Raw genomic sequence first — 22,554 nt, 5'->3', positions numbered from 1 at the left:
ACTGAAACTTGATATCCCAGAGGTGTTCTATTGGATTTAGGTTAGGTGAGCTTGGGGGCCATTCAATGGTATCAGTTCCTTCATCTTCCAGGAACTGCCTGCTTACTCTCGCCATATGAGGCCGGGCATTGTTGTGCACCAAGAAGAACCCAGAACCCACTGCAACAGCGTAGGGTCTGACAGTGGGTCCAAGGATTTCATCCCGGTACCTAATGGCAGTCAAGGTGCCATTCTCTAATCTGTAGAGTTCTGTGCATCCCTCCATGGATATGCCTCCCCAGACCATCACTGACCCACCACCAAAACGGTCATGCTGAACGATGTTACAGGCAGTATAACATTCTCTGTGGCTTCTCCAGATCCTGTCACGTCTGTCACATGTGCTCAGGGTGAACCTGCTCTCATCTGTGAAAAGCACAGGGCACCAGCGGCGGACTTGCTAATTCTGGTGGTCAATGTCAAATGCCAATCGAACTCTATGGTGCCGGGCAGTGAGCACAGGGCCCACTAGAGGACGTTGAGCTCTCAGGCCACCCTCATGAAGTCTGTTTCTGATTGGTCAGAGACATTCACACCAGTGGCCTGCTGGAGGTCATTTTGCAGGGCTCTGGCAGCGCTCATCCTGTTCCTCCTTGTACAGAGAAGCAGATACCAGTCCTGCAGATGGGTTAAGGACCTTCTACTGCCCTGTCTAGCTCTCCTAGAGTAACTGCCTGTCTCCTGGAATCTCCTTCATGCTCTTGAGACTGTGCTGGGAGAAACCGCAAACCTTCCGGCAATGGCACGTATTGATGTTCCATCCTGGAGGAATTGGACTGCCTGTGCAACTTCTGTAGGGTCCAGGTATTGCCTCATGCTACAAGTAGTGACACTGACCCTGGCCAAATACAAAACTAGTGAAAAACAGTCAGAAAAGGTGAGTAGGTAAAAAAATGTCAATAGCCTCCACCTGTAAAACCATTCCCGTTTTGGGGGTCGTCTCATTGTTGCCCATCTAGTGTACCTAATTTCATTAACACCAAAGCAGCTAAAACTGATTAACAACCCCCTCTGCTACTTAACTGACCAGATTAATATCCCAGGAGTTTAATTGACTTGATGCTCTACTCTGATTAAAAATGTTCCTTTAATTTTTTTGAGAGGTGTGTGCAAGTGTGTATCTCTTTACACCAGATGGCCATGTAGACAGAGACAGTTCTACCTTGCAGATTAGGGTTCAGTAGAACATGATGAAGGGCTAAAAGTCCATAGACATAGAGCTCCTGTAAGGTTGCTTGAAGTAAATGGCCAAACTCAATAGAGGACCTTTAGCTGACAGGCTGCCATATGGGGTGGGCCAGTCATTCATATTTAATAAGCGTCCATATGGTCTAACTGGTGGTTAGCCTTTATTAGTGTGATCGCTAAGACATTTTTTGGGGTCCTTCTCCCCTTTAGTGGGGCCTCTATGACAGGAACCCATTTGAAGCTCACAAAAGTATGTTTGTGACAGAGCGCATTTGTGCTTGTATGTATTTTGTCTGATGTGTGTCGAGTTGTGCTTCTCCTTTGTAGGTAGGTTTTCCTATATTTATTATATTTGTATGATTTATTATTAAAATGCAAAAATAAACATTTGTTAAACTTCTAAAAAGAAACAAGCTGTTCTTAATGAGTGACCCCCTTTCCCCTGCAGGTAAATACCAATGGCTGAATGATTTCTGTTTGCTATACGTCATTTTAGTCATTTTATTTACATGCTTCTGGAAATATTTTATTAATGTACTAACAATCTTCTTTTTTTTCTTCTTTTTTTTGTTTGTTGGCTACAGCAGTCTTGTTGCCTGCTAAGGAAGCTGTGCAATTTTTGCACCAAAGACACAAGAGGGCTAACCATCTGTTTGAAGAAACCAAGCAAGGCCACTTAGAACGGGAATGTATAGAGGAACAGTGCACCAAAGAGGAGGCAAGGGAAGTCTTCGAGAATGATCCAGAAACTGTAAGTATTTTACATTTCTAGCCATCTGTTTAAAGCGGGGATCTCCAAACTTTCTGAGCAAAGTGCCAGTTTACTGTCCTTCAGACATTTTGGCAGGCCGGACTGAGGCTAATGAGAGTTAGCAATGCTCCATATTTGGTGTCAGTGAGAGGAATAGTGCCACATTGTTGGTGTCATTGGGAGGAAGGGTGCCCCATTGTCTGTGTTTTTGGGAGGAATGGTGCCCCGACGCTGGAGTCATTGGAAGGAATGGTACCCCATCGTTGGTGTCAATGGGGAAAATGGCATCCTATCGTTGGTGTCATTGGGAGAAATGGTGCCCCGTCATTGGGGAGAAATGGTGTCCCATCATTGGTGTCATTGGGGAGAAATGGTGTCCCATCATTGGTGTCATTGGGAGAAATGGTGTCCCATCATTGGTGTCATTGGGAGAAATGGTGTCCCATCATTGGTGTCATTAAGAGGAATTGCGGCCCCATCGTTGGTGTCATTGGGAGGAATTGCGGCCCTATCGTTGGTGTCATTGGGAGGAATTGCGGCCCTATCGTTGGTGTCATTGGGAGGAATTGCGGCCCCATCGTTGGTGTCATTGGGAGGAATTGCGGCCCCATGGTTGGTGTCATTGGGAGGAATTGCGGCCCCATGGTTGGTGTCATTGGGAGGAATTGCGGCCCCATGGTTGGTGTCCCTGGGAGGAATTGCGGCCCCATGGTTGGTGTCCCTGGGAGGAATTGCGGCCCCATGGTTGGTGTCCCTGGGAGGAATTGCGGCCCCATGGTTGGTGTCCCTGGGAGGAATTGCTTTATGAAGGTGGGGTCTGAGCCTCTTTCCTTCTTTCCAATGGGATTTATTTTTTTCATCTTCCAAACCAAATTATATGGGGTTTATTTTGGTTGTAGATGTCAATGAATGCAATGTTGATATGAGTATTATAAAGACCATCATCCAGATCATTTTGTAATTTTTGTCTGCATAATGTATATGTAGACCCTAGGAATGAAATGATCTTACATGCTCCTGTTTTGTCTGTTTTAAATATACCATTGAAAGCATTTTTGTTACTATAAATTTTTTAATAACTATTAATACTATATATAATTAATAACTATTAATATATATAAAAACTATTAATACTATATATAAATAATAACTATTAATACTATATAATAACTATTAATATTTTGTTACTGCTGGAAGTTAAAAAAATGGTTGATCTTTTAGAAATTCAGATCTTTCCTGTGTTTTCTGCACATTTCCTGTGTTATATCAAAGAGGATATTTAGCTCACCTATTCTTATATTGGACTTCAGTATTATTAGCATTTATGTTGTAGATCTGAGAGTGGGAGTGGCTGAGCAGTTCAGGAAAAGACACTGGGCAGGGCTGACACCATATAGACTAAAAAAAACCCTGTGTGTTGTCAGCACAAAACTGGACTTAAAGCTGACACCCCCCCCCCCTCCTTTTTTTTTTTTTTTTTTTTTTTAAACTAAAAAACATATCCTCCTGCATTTATACATACTGATATGAAATCTTACATTCATTAGATAAACACATTTTGTCTTGTTCTTACTTAAATTGATGCTTATTTCCTGGTTGTCTGAGGCACTGGTGATGGATGAAGGGATAGGTAGTGCTGGAAATGCAGAATTATCCTGTTGGTGTTGCTATTCAATAGTCCTGAAATGGTATATGTGGAGGGTAGCTAGATACGGAGCTGCCAGCTTCCACACACCAAAGGATTCTCACAGTTGCTTTAGACTTTGATACAAATAGGTAGATCTGTTATTGAAGTGCAGCTTCACAATAAGTCCAGATACACGTTTATTCCAATGTAAAATCATATAGAAAACTGTACAAGAAAGCCAACACATTTCTGGGGTCTATGTGGAAAAAAAAATAAAAAAAATTACACAAAGAATAAGTAGATTGCTGTAATTTTTTGGACAACCATTCATTACAGTAATCTATATATCCTTTGTGTTATATGTTTTAGCCCCGATTCAGGGGGCTAGATTTTGCTCCCCAAAGTGTGTTGACTTTTTGTACAGTCTTCCACCAGATTTTACATTGGCATAAACTTGCATTTTGGACTTTAAAGGCTAAGTTCACTTTTAGCCACGTTACACCTGTAACAGGTTGTAACATGTTACCAAGGAAGCAGTCTTCCCGCACCCGCTGTCACAATTTAAACAAAGTGTGGCTGTGTGGGGCTTCACTCACACAGCTGCGTCATTTATTCACAGCCATCTGTGAATGAATGAACTACAACTCCTGTCTGCCACTGCAACATACTGCTTGTAGTTCCCAATGACCTGGTGAGTGACCTCACAGTTCATTGATTGTTCCTGCTCTACAGTAACTGTTTGCCCATATAGGAGGTTGAAAAACAAAATGATGAAAAACTGGTGAAAACAGTATTTTATAAAAGAAACCTGGCAGTTTTTAATTTTGTGCGATTCTTTCACAGGCTAAATGTCATCCAGTTAGGGTTAAGCTCTACCTTGAAACTTTCATGGAACACTTTTTAAAGTGGGTAATGTTACATAACTGCAGCAAACCTATCCCTTTCAGACTCCTGCATTCTGCCAAGACTAAACTGTTTTGACAGCTAGGAGCCTGTTTGGGAAGATCACACAAGAGTTGCTGGTCTGGTAACCAGTGTTGGAAGGGAGAAGAAATATATCATGGAGAATGGAAGCTGCTGTGGAAAACTGGAAATGTTTAGTGGCCCGACCATCTCACATGGTCAAAATTTACAAATATACAGAGTAGTGATTTTAAAGTTATTCACTGATACAGATTTGTCCACCTGTATATATGTGGTTATTTTGCATAGAATTAACAGGTGCTCTTTATGTATTTTTTCACTACAGGTATTTATATAGCGCTGTCAATTTATGCAATGCTTTTCCATATATTGTACATTCACATCAGTTCCCTCAAGGAGCTTACAATCTAAGATCCCTACCTCAATTGCATACGTACACATATTAGGGCCAATAAAGTAACTGAAATTGACTTGAAATCAGTCTGTTGCCCCTTGTATGTTGTGTATAGGCATGAGTTCACATATATGGGAGATAGTTTTGACATTGTGATTTCAGCCCCATCTGGTGTGTTTTTTTTTTTTTTGTTTTTTTGTTCAGAGCTTCAGGTGCGACTTCAATGCAGATTCTTAAAGTGTATGACATTGGAAATTGCACCAGAACTGGTCTGAAAATTGAACTGGACTCTCTTTGATATTGCGCTGCAGCCGGCCTGCACATATTTGAATTGGCTCCATAGAAAAGGCTGCAGGTTCGCATGTCATGCAAATCTGATGCAGTTCAAAATGTTTCCAATTTGCATATATGTGAACTAGGTCTGAAAGATTTATTATAGCCAGTACAGTAAACTCTTTACAGACTGGCCTATGAAATCAGGGTTTTCACCTCTACAAACTGTTATGTATTTTGTGGGGGTACTATTTAAAATGGAACTTTGCTCTGTCAATCAACATTGACTATTTGTAAATCTTATGCTGCTAACATTCATAAATCTGAAAGTATATCATATTTACTTGTTTTTAACAGTTTTATTTTATATTTCTTTAATTACTTCCTGGTTTCCAGGCCTGGGCATATGTTGTCATACATCTCAGGAGTCTTCAGGGGGGAGGAGAGGTTTTCTCAGCTAAGCACACCCTCCTTCCTGTTTGCCTGAGCTAAGGGCAAATGGATTTCAGGTAGTAATTGATACATTAATCATCTGCCCTTACTCAAGATGGTCACAGCTGAGATTGCTAGAGGGTGTTTTTCAAAGTGATTTCTAGACAAAATAAAGCATGGGGACATGTATGGGAGAATTAACTTTTGAATATTAAAAATTTATTAAATATTGCTTTTAGTTTGTGTTGCTCAATATATTGTAGTTCCACTTTAAACTTATTAATTGAAAAGCAAAGTAAAAGCTGTCTTTCCCGGAATGTCCTCTAATCCTTCCCCAAGGTCTTCTAACTTCCTTTCTCAAAACCAGCATCCATTTGAGAAAGACTACCAGTTGTCATCAGCATTTTTTATTGATCTAGCTTTCATCCTTTTAAGAATTCAAACTATAATATTTTGTAATTAAAGTTTGGGGATCTAAAGCTTTTCTGTTTGCAGACAACCCAATACTTACCTTGATTTGTTTTTATTTTCAATTTCAAAACTGGAACTTATTTGGTCCCCCCCTTTTTTTTTTTTAAACACCCTCTCAAGGTCTCTCCACATTTGTTTAGGCTGTTTTTTTTGGGGGGGGGGTGCATCTTTCTTTCCCCCCATAACTGTATGGGGTGACACATTTCTTGGAGTCTTACAGACTAGTTTAGTAATTGCTATGACTGCTTGCATTCCCATATTCTCACCGTTATGGGGTTTGCTAAAACACATTGATAATGTACTGCATTTTATGGGGGTACTATGAGAGTGGTGGGTGGCTTTGGCCGGTTTAATAGAATGCGGCCGAAATTCAACCCATGTATTCTGCAGGTGGTCCAACAGAAGCTGGCCGAATAGGCATGGCTGAAAAAGGTCTGCCGATCGGCTCCCAATCGGCCTTCTCAGCCAATGGTTGAGATCCCCCCCTGTCCGAACACAATAGCACAGCAGGGGAGATCGTTGTACTAACATCAGATAGTTAGTAAAGCTGCTCCTCCTGAGGTGTCAGTTTTTTTTTTTTTCTTTCAGCTTGAACGCAAAAAAAAAACTAGTAGTGTGTACCAGGCTTTAGGCATACTCTTCCCCTGTAAGTAAGGTACACGCCGCTTTCTCATTAGCACAATTAGAGATGAGCGAATTATTCAAAAATTCGATTCGGCTGATTCGGCGAATTCGCGGAATAAATTCGATTCGAGTCGAATATATTCGCTGCAAATTTAACTTATAAAAAGGGTGTTTCTAGGCTTCAGAGAGCCTTTATATTAGTGCAGAACACTGTACCTTTAATTTAAATGCCCTTGGAGTCTGCTGGGGAAGAGAAATAATACTGTCAGTCAGTATGACATGCAGATGAGTGCCGTCGATCTTAGAATCACCGCACACTTCACTCATTTGGGCAGTCACGGGGCCAAAACCAGAGTGTGGAGCCACAGTGTGGCGGAGGAGGCAGCAGCAATGGGAGGCCATACAGCACCCTATGACAAAATGGAACCCACCAGCAGTGTGAGGAGACCTGAAAGTGGCACATGGCAGAGTGTGGCGATGGAGACAGCAGCAATGGGAGGCCGTACAGGGACCCATGACACACTCTGGACCTGGCAGCAGCATGAGGAGGCGGTACAGGGGCCCATGACAGATTACGGGCCTGGCAGCAGCATGAGGAGTCGGTACGGGGGCCCATGGCAGATTACGGACCTGGCAGCAGCAATGGGAGGCCCGTAATCTGCCAGCCCCCTATGACAAAATGGAACCCACCAGCAGTGTGAGGAGACCTGAAAGTGGCACATGGCAGAGTGTGGCGATGGAGACAGCAGCAATGGGAGGCCGTACAGGGACCCATGACACACTCTGGACCTGGCAGCAGCATGAGGAGGCGGTACAGGGGCCCATGACAGATTACGGGCCTGGCAGCAGCATGAGGAGTCGGTACGGGGGCCCATGGCAGATTACGGGCCTGGCAGATGACGACGAGGCTGCCAAGTGCGATCAGCCTCATCATCATCAATTAGGGTCTCCGCCTCACTACTAGCCCCCTCGGCTGCGTGTGGGTCAGGAGACAGACCTGTCTCTAGACCGGCTACCGAGCCACTCTCCTCGCCAGTACTTCTTCGCCTGGCTGCTGAAGAGGCGGATGTCTCCCCCCGTTCCTGACCGCCCTCTGTTAGCTCTTCCTCACTGTACAGTGGGGCTGAGCCCACAGCATGCAATACTTCGCTTGGTGAGGGAACACCAAAGGACAGGGGCAGGTAGAGGACACGTGATTTCAGTGGGCTTGCTCCCGGGCCATGCCAACTAACGGTTGTGTCTGACGTACCCACCGACCGTTGGCTGTAGGTGTCAGAGGTGACCTGGGAAGAGGAAGACGACCGAGTCAACCAATCGATGACGGCAGGGTTGTCGGTGGAGACACGACCGCTGGATGACACCGGGAGCACTGGCCTCTGGCTGCGACTAGTGCTGCCTCGACCCCTTCCTCTGCTGCCACGTCTGCTCGCTCCTGAAACATTGCCTCCTCTGCCACTCCTCTGCGTGTTGTCTGACATACTCTTTAATTCAACGATTCTGTGTCTGTCCCTGAGTAACGATTCTGTGTCTGTCCCTGAGTAACGATTCTGTGTCTGTCCCTGAGTAACGATTCTGTGTCTGTCCCTGAGTAACGATTCTGTGTCCCTAAAGTCTCTGTGGCCCTAACTCTGTCCCTAATACAGACAGGTCTGTCTCTCTTGAATGACCGGAGGCTAATGGAGAATTGTAAGATGGCCGCAATTTATAGCTCCACCATTACACAGTGCTGGCTGGCTGGCTGCTGATTGGCTAATGCGATCACATGTCATGAATGAATGCATTATGGGTCAGCGCGCCTTCCCAGAGATCCCCGCTCCGTCGCCACACATGTCGCCGCCATTTTTGGGAAAATTCGATTCGTGCATCCGAAGTTTGCTAATTTTCGGATTCGGCGCGAATCGAATTTTTCCTGATCTTCGAAACGAATTCCACTTCGCCATGTTCGATTCGCTCATCTCTAAGCACAATGGTTATTTACTCTAGTAAGGTGCACTTCTTTTTACACCCAAAAACAAGTTAAATATCCACAAATATTTTATCATTTTAAACCTATGTTTAACCTGATGTAGCATTATTTTTAAAAAACCCTTACCCACCTCTTAAAGTTACCATTGACACTCCAGCCCATCTCTGGGCAAGATTAACCTTCCCCCTTTATTTTACCCATTTCGTTTATCAAAAAATGCTTTCTGGGCCGTAACCTTAAAGAAGCTATAACAGTACAGGGTAAGCTTTTTATATATGTAATTTTTTTTTTAATGATAAACTTTCATAATAATGTTTTTTTTTTTTTCTTTTTTTATGTTTTATTTCTGTTAATAAAAAATCTTTACGATATGCATTCATTACATCATATACCCATGACCTTCAGAGAGTAGTACAGTTTTTTCTTAGAGAACACAGAGCAGGGGCTATTCACTTTCAGACCTTTGCTCTCCTAATGAAACCTATGAAGCAGTTTGGATAGAGCAGAAGGGAGGTGGATCAGTAAGTGCTCACTTATCATTCAGTTATTGATGTACATTTAGGCCTGAACGGTTAAGCTCTCTAAAATTATAATTTTTTTTTTTTTTTAGCAAAGCAGGTTTGTATTGCCTTGAGAAATATATTGTCATGAGACCCCAATTCAGAAAATTTTGCTTTGAATATATTATTCCATGTCAATATACAAGTTGCATTTAATTAAAAGCAGTGTCCAAATACTCATGCCAAAAACAATTGACACAGGAACATGTTGCCAGAGGCTGTCTGTACTAGGATTTCTTGTGACCTTAAGAATTAAATGCACACATGTGACCTCTTCCCCGGGTAGAGGTGGAGAGTGAGGTCATCACTGTTAGGTAATTTATTGGTTTCTGCCACCCTGCCTTGTCCCTTTTTATATAATCCATAACCAGCAATCACAATTGGATTTGAATATGAGAACATAGCCAACAACAGTCAACAACACACCATTTTTAAGCAATTACACTTCCTTTTTACAACAAAACTTTTTTTTAAGTTTAGTTTTATGTTCTTTCTTTTGTATCATCACACCCATTACAAGAGTTTTTAGGTTATAACGACATAGCCAAACCTTTAATTTGAAGAATATCCATTTAATTAATTTTCCTTGTTGCAGTTCAGAAAAAAAGAAGCTGGAGAAATAATTATGCAATAGCTTCTAAGAAAAGTTACATTTAAAGTGAAAATAAAGGCAAAAACCTAACTAACTCTAAACACACTCTCAGCCACATCACAAGTTACTATGGGGCTTCCGTTGTCGGCTGCCTCACCTACACACTGAAGCCGGGTTAGATAGATCAGGCTTAGAATGTGACTGAGAGTAGGTTTAGTCCTTATGCACACTGGACGTTTTTACAGCTGCTGTTTTTGGCTTTTGGTGTTTTTTTTTTTTTTTGTTTTTTTTTTTTCTACAGCCAGTAAACTCCCCAGCATGTTATCCTATGTGTCCATGCACACATGGGCTTTAATCAGCATTTTTTGGCAGGAAAAAAACCCCCAGAACTAGTGGTTTTCTAGAGTTTCTGTAGCTGTAAAATGCTCTAATGCTGGTAAAATGCAGTAAAACACTGCAAACCAGTGTTTAGCTTTTTTTTTTTTAGCCAAAATTTTATTTATTTTTTTAAATGTGCAGTGTGCATGAGGACTTAGAATTAGTTAGGGTTTGCCTTTATTTCCACTTTAATATTGGGCTACAGACAGCATATAGTGGATAGAACAAAATGTGGGGCCTTAATTCGATAACTGCCTGTAAACCGTCTGAGAAGGTTGTCACTAGAACAGGTTTCCAAATGAAAGATCTTCCTTTGTTCTTCTTGAGGCAAAATCACAAAATGTTGGATTTCCCATCACTTTCTGTGCTGGTGGCATTGGTCAATAGGACCACTAGTGAATGTGAATCTTCCCAGTATGGACAGGGACATATTTCTTATCTACAGCTATTTTAAGTGGGAGCATGACAAAGTAATCTCATCCCCACATAGTCTCACTCCTCCTTCTGTACAGGCCAAATTGCCTGTAGAGTACTGTGGTGAAATCTAGATTTATGTTCTTATGTGTTCTCCCAAAGATGCCACACACTGGTGATATCCTGTGATGGGGTCTTGGTGGTATCTTACAGTAGAGGTGTTTTATGCAGGGGAAACGGTTAATTAGGCTATACCCTGTATATCCCTGTTCCTTCAGATGCCATTACCTTAATATTTCACATTTTGCTTTGCACGTGTGTGACACACGAGAGATCCCTGTTGTGTTTTTTTATTTTTTCACAAAGATAAGTACAGTACATCCTTTCTTGAAGGTGATCTTGGAATGGTAGATGGAATGGTATTGTGCATCACAATTTACGCTGTGCAGTGCAGAGTATCATTCCAATTCACCACAAGATAACTTTAAAGAATTGACATACTTCTTCTATGTCTTAGTAGAATATTTTACTTGCCTTTTGGGTGGAGGCTAATAGAAAACACAATGACATGAAGCTGGCTAAAGTGCTGCCTGTGAAATCTTTTAGTCTGCAGTTAATACATTTTTTATAGTCTTTGACAATCTTCGCAGTCATTTCTATATCCGCTGAAAGTTATTAAAAATTAATGGACACATATATTTAGCTATTTGGATTGTAAGCTATTTAAAGGAGTTCTATAGTGACATCATACACTTTCATTTTATAACATCAGCATTGTAACACCAACACAAACATTTTGATACTCAAACTTACTTGAAAAATCTCCTTTCATGTTGTGAGTGCTGCCTGTCTGCTGGCCATCTTTCTGCATATTTTGCAGCTTCTCCTCTGCTGACTCCTTTGGTTTACTCTCAAGTTCTAAGAACCACATATCCCATGGTACCTTACTGCCTCCAAGCAGTAATTCCTTACCTGACTCTGCCTCCTGAAATTCCTCTTCTCAATAACTGTGGTTCAGAAGGCATGCTCTGCAAAATGTGTGACAGCAGTGCCTACTCACAGGACAGAGTGATTGTGTCACCGAATTTAAGGATATAAATGTGTGGAATCTTCACAAAGTAAGTTTACAAACTTCAGTATCTTTCAGATTATTAGGAATAGGCTAGAAATAACTGAAATACAATGTGGAAATTAGTATAGAATTGTTTGTCATTTGTGCTATGAATAGTACTGAATAGCATGGGCTTACAACTGATAATTTTATAATGTGTTTCAACTTGTAAATTTTTTCACTAGAGATGCTTACTTCTATTACTTTTGTAAACCTTGTAAAATCAGTCTAGAGAACCCAGAACCATTAGGCCTGGTTTATGAAAGTGCAAAATATTTGATCAGATCATCCTTGGGAATATGAAAATGTAATTCATAGATCATCAGAAGACTCAATTTTGACTTCTTATATAGACAGACTGTTGAAGATGACCACTGAGATGTTAGAGAGAATGTCACGTGGACGCCTTCCTGCTGTTGGTGTGTTCCTTTTTAGCACAGTTGGTTCATCAGGTGTGATTGTTACATTTCTAGTAGAAAATACTGTTGCTGTGTCTGCAGACTTTAAAGGCTTTCCTTGTCTGTTTATATGCAAATCTAAAAAAATGAATTAATTCATTTTGAAACGGCATTCTTAATCCATTGACTAACGACATAATTGATATGCCAATATAAGGGCTTTCAAAATATTACTGTTCTGAAAAATTGTTTGCACTGAAATTACAATATTTTAATTTTGTATTGAAAAATTCTGCTGATTAAGATTTTATGCACTCTGGGCTTAAAAAAAATTAAAAAATAAAACCAACACCAGTTCCCAGGTGGACGTGGCTTGGAAGGCACAGCTGACTGTGGCTAATCGTAAATATCGTGATGCTTTGGCCACTGCAACTTGACCTTCTTTCTGCTGAACAGGCCGAAAAGGCATTAGGTTGGACAAACATAAATTTACACAAGTGCTAATAAACCTGGGCCCATGATGGCCTGGAAACTCAACGAGTTGTATACACAAGCCTGTCCATCTACGTGTCAGGGGTGGTGATCTAACCTCTGACCCAGTAAAGATCACTGTGGGGTTCGCAACTTTTTTTGTCTTCTCTTAATGAGAAACCAAGCTCATTCAACTTTTATCAAGCTGAGAGCTTCTTTCAATATCTATATCTCCCCTCTCTCTCCACGGCAGCCCATAACTTTCAGAATACAGAGGTTTCCGAAGCTGAAATCACTTGGGCCATCAAGTCCCTGAAGCCCCCACGGATAGGTTTTCTTGATTTTATTATAAGAAATTTGCAAACCTTCTCACCCCCCATCTCGCTGCATTTTTTAAGTTCATTGATACGGGGTTCCTTGCCCTCCCCTGACTTTCTCAAAGCACATATCGCTATCTATTCCTTAAACGTCTGATGAGGCCTTTGAGCCATAATCCTTCAACTATTTCACAGATTTTGGGGAAGGTCCTGAGCACCAGTGTCAATAAATACCTTCGAGCCCTTGTACATATAGAACAGGTGGGCTTTGTTCTGGGTAGGCAGACCAGAGACAATATCCGTAAGGTTATCCATCTAATTCATGTTCTGCGTCAGCGCTGGATACCAGGCTTCTTTTTTTATGTAGACATATACAAGGCCTTTGATTCACTCTCTTGGGATTAATTAGAGTTTGAGTTATCACAGTGGGGGTTCAGAGAAGATATTTTTTTTGGCCAGGATTAAAGCTTTGTACTCATCCCATTCAGTTTCAGTTAACTATGCTGGATTTTTCTCTTTACCTTTCCGATCTTTTGGGGTACAAGGCAGGGCTGTCCACTGTCACTAGCTCTCTTCATTTTTGCACTGGAACCCCTGGCAATGGCTGTTCGAGACAACCCTTACATATCCAGCATTCAGTACGCTGAGCCCTCTTTTGCTCCACAAGAGTGGTTCAGGAACCCCTATAGGTGGTCTGGTGGGGGACTGTGAACCTCTGGGTAGCTGACATGTTTCGAGGTTTTACCTCTTCCTCAGAGCCAGTGTGTGTGTGCAGCCTGTGTCCTCTCTTAAATGGGCCGGGAACCATGTGATGAGTGGTGTTGGGGTCTGCCCCTCAAGATGTGGATATGGGCAAGTTGGTATACTGGTAGGTGTGTTGAAATGCCTAGAAGGTATATGACATACCGGGATGAGTGGATTTATGGACCATGGCTGTGTGTGCACTGTTGGGTAAGAAGGCAGGGAAGCACGCCAGCATGCTTCCCTGCCTTCTGACCTAACCGTCATTGTGGATGCTTAGTCACCTTATGTCTTGCATTGTAGTAGTTCTTGCTGAATTGGTTTTGGGGTTATTCTGCTGATTCAAAATGATGGAAGCAAAATATCCTGAGAAAACTAAGGCATAACTGTTGGTCACTGCTGTAAGGCAGAGCTGGTTATAGTACTTTGTTTATTTGCTTTATTTATTTATTTCAGGTACTTATATAGCGCTGTCAGTTTACACAACGCTTTACAGATATATATTGTACATTCACATCAGTCCCTAACCCTCAAGGGGCGTACAATCTAAGGTCCCTAACTCACATTCATACATACACATACTAGGGCCAATTTAGACAGGAGCTAATAACCTACCAGCATGTCTTTGGAATGTAGGAGGAAACCGGAGTACCCGGAGGAAACCCACGCATGCACAGGGAGAACATGTAAACTTCAGGCAGGAGGTGCCGTGGCTGGGATTCAAACTAACAATCCTAGTACTGCCAGGCAGAAGTGCTAACCATTCAGCCACTGTGCTTTATTATATTCCTTTTATATATTTGATTTTTTTTTTTACTTTAGAAAACATTGTCAGCTTACAGAATTATATCTCCATAAATATTGGCCTAGAAGTTGGAGTAGCATTTACAAAGGAGAATGTTACTACAGCTTTATCTAAAGCCATTTTTTTGCTTTAATAGGGTACGGTTGGGTTAAAACATTGCTGTCTGCTTCCAGTAGGTTAGATTTACATTTAATTCTGGTCACACAACAGATCCTGGTGAAAAGGCATCAAAAACAATTGTACAAACGTGCAAAAACGAGCTACAAAAATGCATTGAAAAAAAAAATCATGATTATGCAACAGCAGTGGTGTTAACCTAGACTTAGATCTGACATATGAAACCATATAACTAATGATCAAATATACAACATTTCAGTTTCTTTACATAAAAATGTTATTATTTAACAGTTAGGTTCCTTTCACAAGGCTGGTTTGTTGCAGCCTCTGGATTCCTGTGGCAAGAATCTGCAGGTTCCTGCTGCAGGAATGACTGGGTTATGTGATTAGCATCGAATGCTCAGGCCATTTAAACTAATGACTAATGACAGCTGACTGCATTCAGGCTCAGACATCTGTCCTGAAACCACAGCTAATCGCTCTTTGTGCAGCTACATGCGATCAGCAGCTGCCGCTGTCAGCCCGCCATTAGTTTTAATGGGCTCAGTGACTGCTGCTGATTGCATAACCCGGTCATTCCAGCAGCAAGAATCTGCAGATTTCTTGCTGCAGGAATCCAGAGGCCTCAACAAACTGGCCATGTGAAAGGGGCCTTCGCTAAGTGTGTAAAAACTGAAGCAATCACCATACACATTATTTGATACAGTAGGGTTGTTTTACTAAAGGCAAATATACTGTCGGTCTTTGTTGACTTCTATCATCCAATCTTGTGCTTGCAAAAATGCTGTTTTTGTTTTTGCATTGTATTGTATTTATTTATTTTTAATTCTTTTTGCACGTGATTGTATATTCTTTGCAAAGTGAAATTTGACTATTCACAAAGCCTTGCAAAATGCAACTTCCCTTGCAACAGTGAACAGCCCATTTGCCTTTAGCAAACCAACCCCACTGGTTCATTTGGGTTTGATGTGCCTATTTTTTTAATACATTGGTACAGAATATGTGAATGGTTTACCTTTTTATTATTGTGTGTTCATGCTTAGAAAAGAAATTGGAGTATTCCAGAAGAACCTACACAAATAACAGAGCATAAAATTCCATGCACAATATCACTATAAAGCAAGCCCATTATTGCTTGATGCATATATATACAGATATCCTTGAGTTTGACTTGTAACACACGTAGATAAAGTTGCTGGTTTTCTTCCAGAAGAATGCCAGATTAACATACTGTGAGCTGTCCCACTTATATATGACATAACTGTGTGTATTTGGACAGTTAAAAAAAAATTATGTTTTTGGTATAGTGAAGTCAGTGTTTGAATTTTCTAGCTATGATTGATACAGGTTAGAGATCACTCTTCCACAGAATTCTTCTCTAAAGCATAAGAAATTATTTTCAAAAGTTATGAAGTCTTCCGTTGTTTGTCACACATCTGAAATGAAAAGAATCATTTTGATGATATTCGGAAGAGTAGCTTGTGCTTACGGCATTGTGCTTTTTTTTCAACAACAAATCTGAGGCAGCAAAGTCATATTGATGGACAGGATAATTATGTACCCAGTATAATTAAGAACTAATCTATATTGCCCCTGTCAGGGTGTAGTAATTGATTGCATGACAAAATGTAAAGCACCGATTTACTGCAGAGAGCTGTCCATTAGAAGTCAGTCATTGGTGCAGAAAGGACGTTTTACTGAACGTCCAGAAAATGAACTCCAGGCTGGAGAAATTTCAGTAACCGCATATGTTGGACTTAGTGTGGCACCAGGACCATATATATTTTCATACTAACATCTAACCTTACTGTTTCTGTCTTGCTGAGTAGCAGCTGCACAAAATATACTTATTCTTCCTAAGCCTCAGTCTACACACTACTCTCTTCTGTCTACAGACAATGTGCCAGTCATGGCTCTCATACAGGGCCGGTCTTTCACATATTGATCTTGGACAGCTTCGTTATTGGCTTTTACATGCTAAGGGCACTAATTGGCCCTTTGAGATATTGATATTAACAGTTCAGTTTATGTCTCACAGATGTTTTCTCTGATGTCCAGCAGCTTTTAGGTCTAATGTTCAGGGTTGGCTTAATCCTGCAATTTAAAGGGAAGGCGCGATGAGATCTCTGCTGTCAGATGGGGTAGCTGGTCTGCCAGCTCGAGCTACCACTTCTAATTCATCTGCATCCTTTGTGAAAGGATTCAGACAAAGGGCAGCTTATGTGAGTGTTGGGGAACAGAAGACCATTGCAGTCCTATATTTCTTTACAGCCGTCATTCAGGACAATTGTACAATTTATACACAAGCTCTTTGTGCTTTGCTTTAACGTGAAATTTAAAATGACATTACCTTCCAAAAAAGTTAATGTGTGAAAGGGTTCTATGTGATACTTTGACTATATCTATTTCTTTTTTGATCTTTTATAATAAGTGAGTGCTATTGGTTGTACTGTAATAAGTATTCAGAATGTAATTATATGGCAAGCAGCATCTGTCAATAAGGAGGCAACCTTGACCTATCAATAGTAATCTTGCTGAATAAAGACAAGTGTAAAGATTTCAATAGGCATTACATGTCTGTTGATCTTTCAGAAATGGTCAGATCTACAAAAGTCTCTCTTGTATAGATAAATAAACATCAATCAAAATTGTGTCCCTCGCTCTTCAAAATGTTGAAAACCCATAGGTTCTGTTTTTTTTTTTTTTTTTTTTTTTTTTTGGGGGGGGGGAGGGGTTGTTCCATCCTGCAAGCATTGTACTCATTGGTGTTGCAAATATCTCATGGCGGGCGTCTGTCTAGAGCTATCACGAGGATTTGATATTTTTTGCTAATACTTGTGAAATTAGATCAAATCAGTTTACATTAGATACTTGTACCAATGCTTGTAAATTTGATGCTGATACCAGTACCTGAGGTGTTAATAAGATGCATACCTATTTTGATTCACTAGTTAAATGCTTCGAAAAAGATAATTATTGCAAGTAAAGAGATTGACTTCAATGGAGAATTTGTTGACTTATCCACTGGGTTGCCTCTGCCTAAATAGGGTTATTATTGTTAATTTTGGTCTTTAATGTCTATGGTTTATTTTTAGAAACACCTTTCCAAGAACTTTATGGACACACTTTTAATCTAACATAACATATTTGACACTAGCCTAAATAATGTGCACATGCAAGTATTAAATCTACCGAAGTATGTTAGAGCATAATATATGTTATGAACATGTCCTTAATAACAAACTGACGATTGTTTGGTACTTTTATGAAAATCTTATAAAAATGTGCTGAATTACATGGTTTGATAATATTTGCGTGCCACCATTACTTCACCAAGCAGCTATAGAAACTGCCCTTAAAGTCTTAAGGCGGTTGCCTAACACCACTGAATACCTTTTGCTCTTTGCAGGAAAATGGCAGCTGGAAAAACATACCTAACGCCACATTTTGCACATATGTTCTGGTGTGTTTGGAAGTTCATTCAATCCATTTGGCAGAATATTAAATTATTCTAGCTACTGAGATGAATGAAGGCTCAAGTGCTAAACGTGCCTAGTGTTTGGGTGCGTTTACACACATTTACAGTTTTCCCTCTCCTGAATGCGCAAGAGATGTGGACAGGGGGTCTGTTTTTTTTTGTTTTTTTCATTGTCAGCCTCTAAATAATTCCCTTCTAATACGCCTGTAAATGTCCATGTGCATATGGCCACATAGGTCTAACATAGAGGCTGAAAAACAAAAAGTAAGATACCTGTAGAAGCTGCACTTTTTTTATGTCCTATGTGCAAGAGGCCTAAATCTGCTTAGTATTTTGGTAAATATTGCTATGTCAAACTCCAGACATTGGTTGGTAGGTAAACTGCTCCTTTCCAAATTGGCCTTAGTGTGTGTTTGCGTCTATGCACAGTACGCATGTGAGATAAGGACCTTAGACTTCCAAGAAGGCAGGGACTGATGTAGAGTATGTAAAGCACCATGTAAATTGTCAGCACTATAAAAATACCTGTAATAAATGTATGTAAATATTGCCAATTTTGTAATAAGTTTAAGTCATTTTCTTATATTAGCAAACCATACCCAGCACATACAGGTGTCAGTGTTGTGCGTTAATTGCCCATTTATATTGCTGTTTGACAAGTTGTGCTTTTAACATTTTGCATTGATGAAGTTTACTTATTTTTTAGCCATGATTTTTCAGTTTTGAAGGTTTCAGTTTTAATTTGATTAGGGAATATTCTGGCACTGTGGTGAGCTGATTTTATTATAACAGGATGTAATGTTCCAAATTTTGCCCTGGTCTTCCTTATTTTAATTCCATCCCTATAGTTCTGCTTTCTGCTGCTTCTTTTGAGTAATATTTGTTCATTCCTAAAAAAAAAATGCTCCAATATTAGTGTTCCCAGAAGGGCCACACAAATTATGCAAACGAGGTCTCTGTTTTAATTATAAAACAATTTAGTAGGTCTTTACTATATATCTCATATGCTCCCTTGGGTCTTTGCGTATTTATTCATTGTAAATACCTGTAATAAATAAAAACATTCAGACTGCTTTTCCAACTGTCCCATATTGACAGAAAGCATTGGCACTCTTGGTGCAGTAGACCACGTTTTCATATAAAAAAGAACTGTAATAATGCCTAGTAATTTGTTTACACTACACTGGTATAAAGCAATACATGTAATATTCATCAGTCTTTCACAGTTAATTTAAAGAGGTTGTAAACCTTTACATATACCCAGTGAAATGACTGGCCTCAGGTGATACAGAGCTAAATCCTCTTACATAAGTTGTACCTGTTTATATGCAGTCTTCTCTTTTCTAAAGGTGTTCAAAGTTCTGCATTTTTGCAGCTTGTCTGAGAGTTCTGAAAAAAGGGGGTGCAGATCTAAAAATTACACTCTACAGAGCTCAGTGAATGGAGCTCTGAGAGCTGAATTGAGGAAAGATACCCCACCCTCCCCTCAACACAGCACACAGGAACAGAGCTGAGGCTATCTATCTGCTGGAGGTCCCTCCCCTGTCACTATTTTTCTCTTTGTGTCAGGAAAACTTGTCAGAAGAGACTCATGCTGATAGCAGAGGAGCAAAGCAGCAGACAGAAATGACACTTAGTACTCTTAGTTGAAACAAGTACACTCTATAGAAGGATGTGCTTTGTTCATATTTCATGTCTTAGATTTACAACCACTTTAACATTACTTCCTGTAATTTAAAATGTATATCCAATGATTTCTCCTTCCCAAATCCTCCGTTAGAATCTGCCGCACTCTTTTCTGTTCATGTTCAATTCTTCTGCCATCATTCATACACAAGGGTTCACATTCTAGCCACATTTGCATCTGTACTTTGTGTTTTTGGCTGCCCACTTCATGCATCATGGTGGACATCTTTCTGCCCCTCCTTTAATGCTCTTTACCAATTTTCACGCAACAATTGTACTTCATTAGCGGATACGGGTATTTGCATTGTAGAGCAAAAGTAATGTATGTGTAGGCACATACTAGCACCTGCATTTTATTTATTGTAGCGGGTTAATATGTTTCAGGAGACAGTGGCCTTACTTTAAAGAAACAAATAACATGTTATAATTGATACTAAAATGAGGTGATGATACATATAACTCTTCTACCCCAGATGTCGATGATGGGAGGCTCTTGATATGTGCTTGATACCTGTCTGTCTGAACACCTGATATAGTATACATATTCAATCATGAAACCAAATGGCTTTTGTTTAGTTTATATCATTCTCTTTTTTAGTATTTCAAATATAGCATCTTCTCATATCTTACCATATCATATTTTTTTCACAGGAGTATTTTTACCCGAGATATTTAGGTAAGTTCCCTGGGAGTTTAACTTTGTGATTATAATTTATGTTATTAAAAAATAACAAAGGTTGTGCTGTACTGCAGATACCATTCTTTTACATTTGATGGTATTTTGACATGTACAGTTAAAAGGTAATTCCAGGCAAACAAAACCATAAAGATTAATTTTTTGTTTTGTTTTTAACCTTTGTGTGTATTCAGAAATCATAATATACTGCTTTTTATATAAGAAGCTGAGTTTATATTAGCTTCCCATATGATTTAGGCTTTTAAAAAAAAAACAAGATTTGTATTGCTGTCCCTATTGTAGAGGGCCACCCCTCTATTTGTACTTTGTCCATAGTCACAAAAGAAAATTAGGGGAAATCTAAAAATTTTAGAGTTGATCCAAGATCAAGAGGTGAGGGAAAATCTTCAGTCCTATTCTAGGGACAACTGTCTGAGAGGGAAATACCCTCACTTTGGAAGATTTCATCTTTCTCTTGTAACTATCGGACAGGAAGGGAAATTTCCCCAATGGTACACAGAAAGCCAGTTCTAGAAAGTACATTCAAAGGAATGGTTAACCTTAAAGTCCACAGTATACACATCAGCTAACTTATGTGTCTCTGAGATTAGGTTGGAGCAGAAGATGCATACTGTATGCTGGACCATGCATGCTTTTCTAATAGAAAAAAATGACCCGTACCTAAATTATTGAGGCATAATGATTCCTAGTAAGAAGCGGACTATACAAGCCTGTAGCTTGGTCCTATAAGACCGGATACCATAACAGTGCTAAAAAAAGTTAATTTTTTTAAAATATGGCTATACTGGAAGTAGAAAACTTTATTAGCTCCATATACAATAGTTATTCACATTTACTTGGAGATGTTATTGCATTGTGAGCACAATTTGCCTAAATCTTCTAAAACATAGATTTTGAATTGGCAGAATTCAGCAGAAATTAATCAAAGCATCAGTTTGTGTCCTTCTGGTCTCTTATCTCTGGTATGCAATTTTTTTAAAAGTTTAAAGAAGTTGTTTTTTGTTTTTTTTTTGTTTTGTTTTTTTCCCCCAGACTCTTTCTACGTTTCACATCTATCAGGCTTATTTAGACAATGATGTGACAATAGAATGTGTTGATTTTGTACAAAATGTTATAATCTTATTGGCTATTTAGATTCTAGTTTAAGAGGAATTAGAATCATTTGTAAGAAAAAAAGCAAAAAAAAAAAAAACTCAGTAGCTACAAATATTGTAACTGCTGACTTTTAAGAAACTGACACTCGCCAGCCCAGAAGTTTAAAGTTGTCTTCACCCGGGCCAGTTCTTCACTAGTCTTTGGATCCCCGGTACCACCACCTTGGCTGTGGGAGTTGGCTGTGATTTCCTGTTGTTTCACAGCTGACTCTCCACTGTGCATGTGTAAGATCGCACTGCACTGTCAGATCAGTCCCGCTGCCTCCTAGGATGTGTGAAATGTCCCAGGAGATTGTGGGTGGGAGTGGCCAAACTTGCAGACATGGGACCAAGTACCTGTGAGCTGTACTTCTCACTTTTAAGTGAAGGCCCACTTTAACTTTGGGTTGATCAGTACAGATCTTAAAGTGGTTGTAAAGGTAAAGGGTTTTTTTCACTTTAATGCATTCTCTTCATTAAGGTAAAACTACTTTAAGAGTAGAACATCCCCCATCCCACCCACATACTTGAACCCAATCTCAATCTAGCACTGCGCACACCTGCAGCTGCTCCTCTCCCCTTCCCTCTGTCTCATCGACGGGAGAGCTATTGGCTTCTGCTCCTGTCAGTGAAAAACTTTCAGCAGAGAGAAAGGGGTGGGGCCGAGCCACAGCTGTGTCTGAATAAATGCAGAATATGCACAAGTGCCCCCCACAAGAGCTCCGGCACAGGACCCCAGAAGAGGAGGATCAGGGCTACTCTGTGCAAAACCATTGGACAGAGCAGGTAAGTATTACATGTTTGTTATGACAAACAACAAAGCTTTACAGTCGCTTTAATTACACAGGTTACTGATCTTTTACATGAAAAAAATATTACAAAAATATGCCCATATGGGATTTAATCAATCATAAATCAATTTATTTCTACAATTTAGTGTTATAATCAAGTATTAGTTTTTGCTAGG

The 22,554-nt window shown here is 40.0% G+C and overlaps 1 protein-coding gene across 2 annotated transcripts in view; it reads left to right on the top strand.

Annotated features, from left to right (window-relative positions):
- The window catches only part of GAS6 (growth arrest specific 6), a 98,210-nt gene that overhangs the window by 4,970 nt on the left and 70,686 nt on the right, over positions 1-22,554 (top strand). The window contains exons 2-3 of one of the 2 annotated variants that reach the window (XM_089688120.1): positions 1,815-1,978; positions 20,409-20,433. In XM_089688120.1, coding sequence (XP_089544246.1) covers positions 1,815-1,978; positions 20,409-20,433 — 189 coding nt within the window. Of the gene's footprint in view, positions 1-1,811; positions 1,979-20,408; positions 20,434-22,554 lie in introns of both variants that reach the window. The other variant, XM_089688119.1, reaches the window with a different exon arrangement.

The sequence above is a fragment of the Staurois parvus genome, unplaced genomic scaffold (genome assembly GCF_062004578.1).
Source record: "Staurois parvus isolate SC_StPar_1 unplaced genomic scaffold, SC_StPar_1.0 ptg000446l, whole genome shotgun sequence".
NCBI lineage: Eukaryota > Metazoa > Chordata > Amphibia > Anura > Ranidae > Staurois > Staurois parvus.
This window is presented reverse-complemented; position numbering and strand designations above follow the sequence as displayed.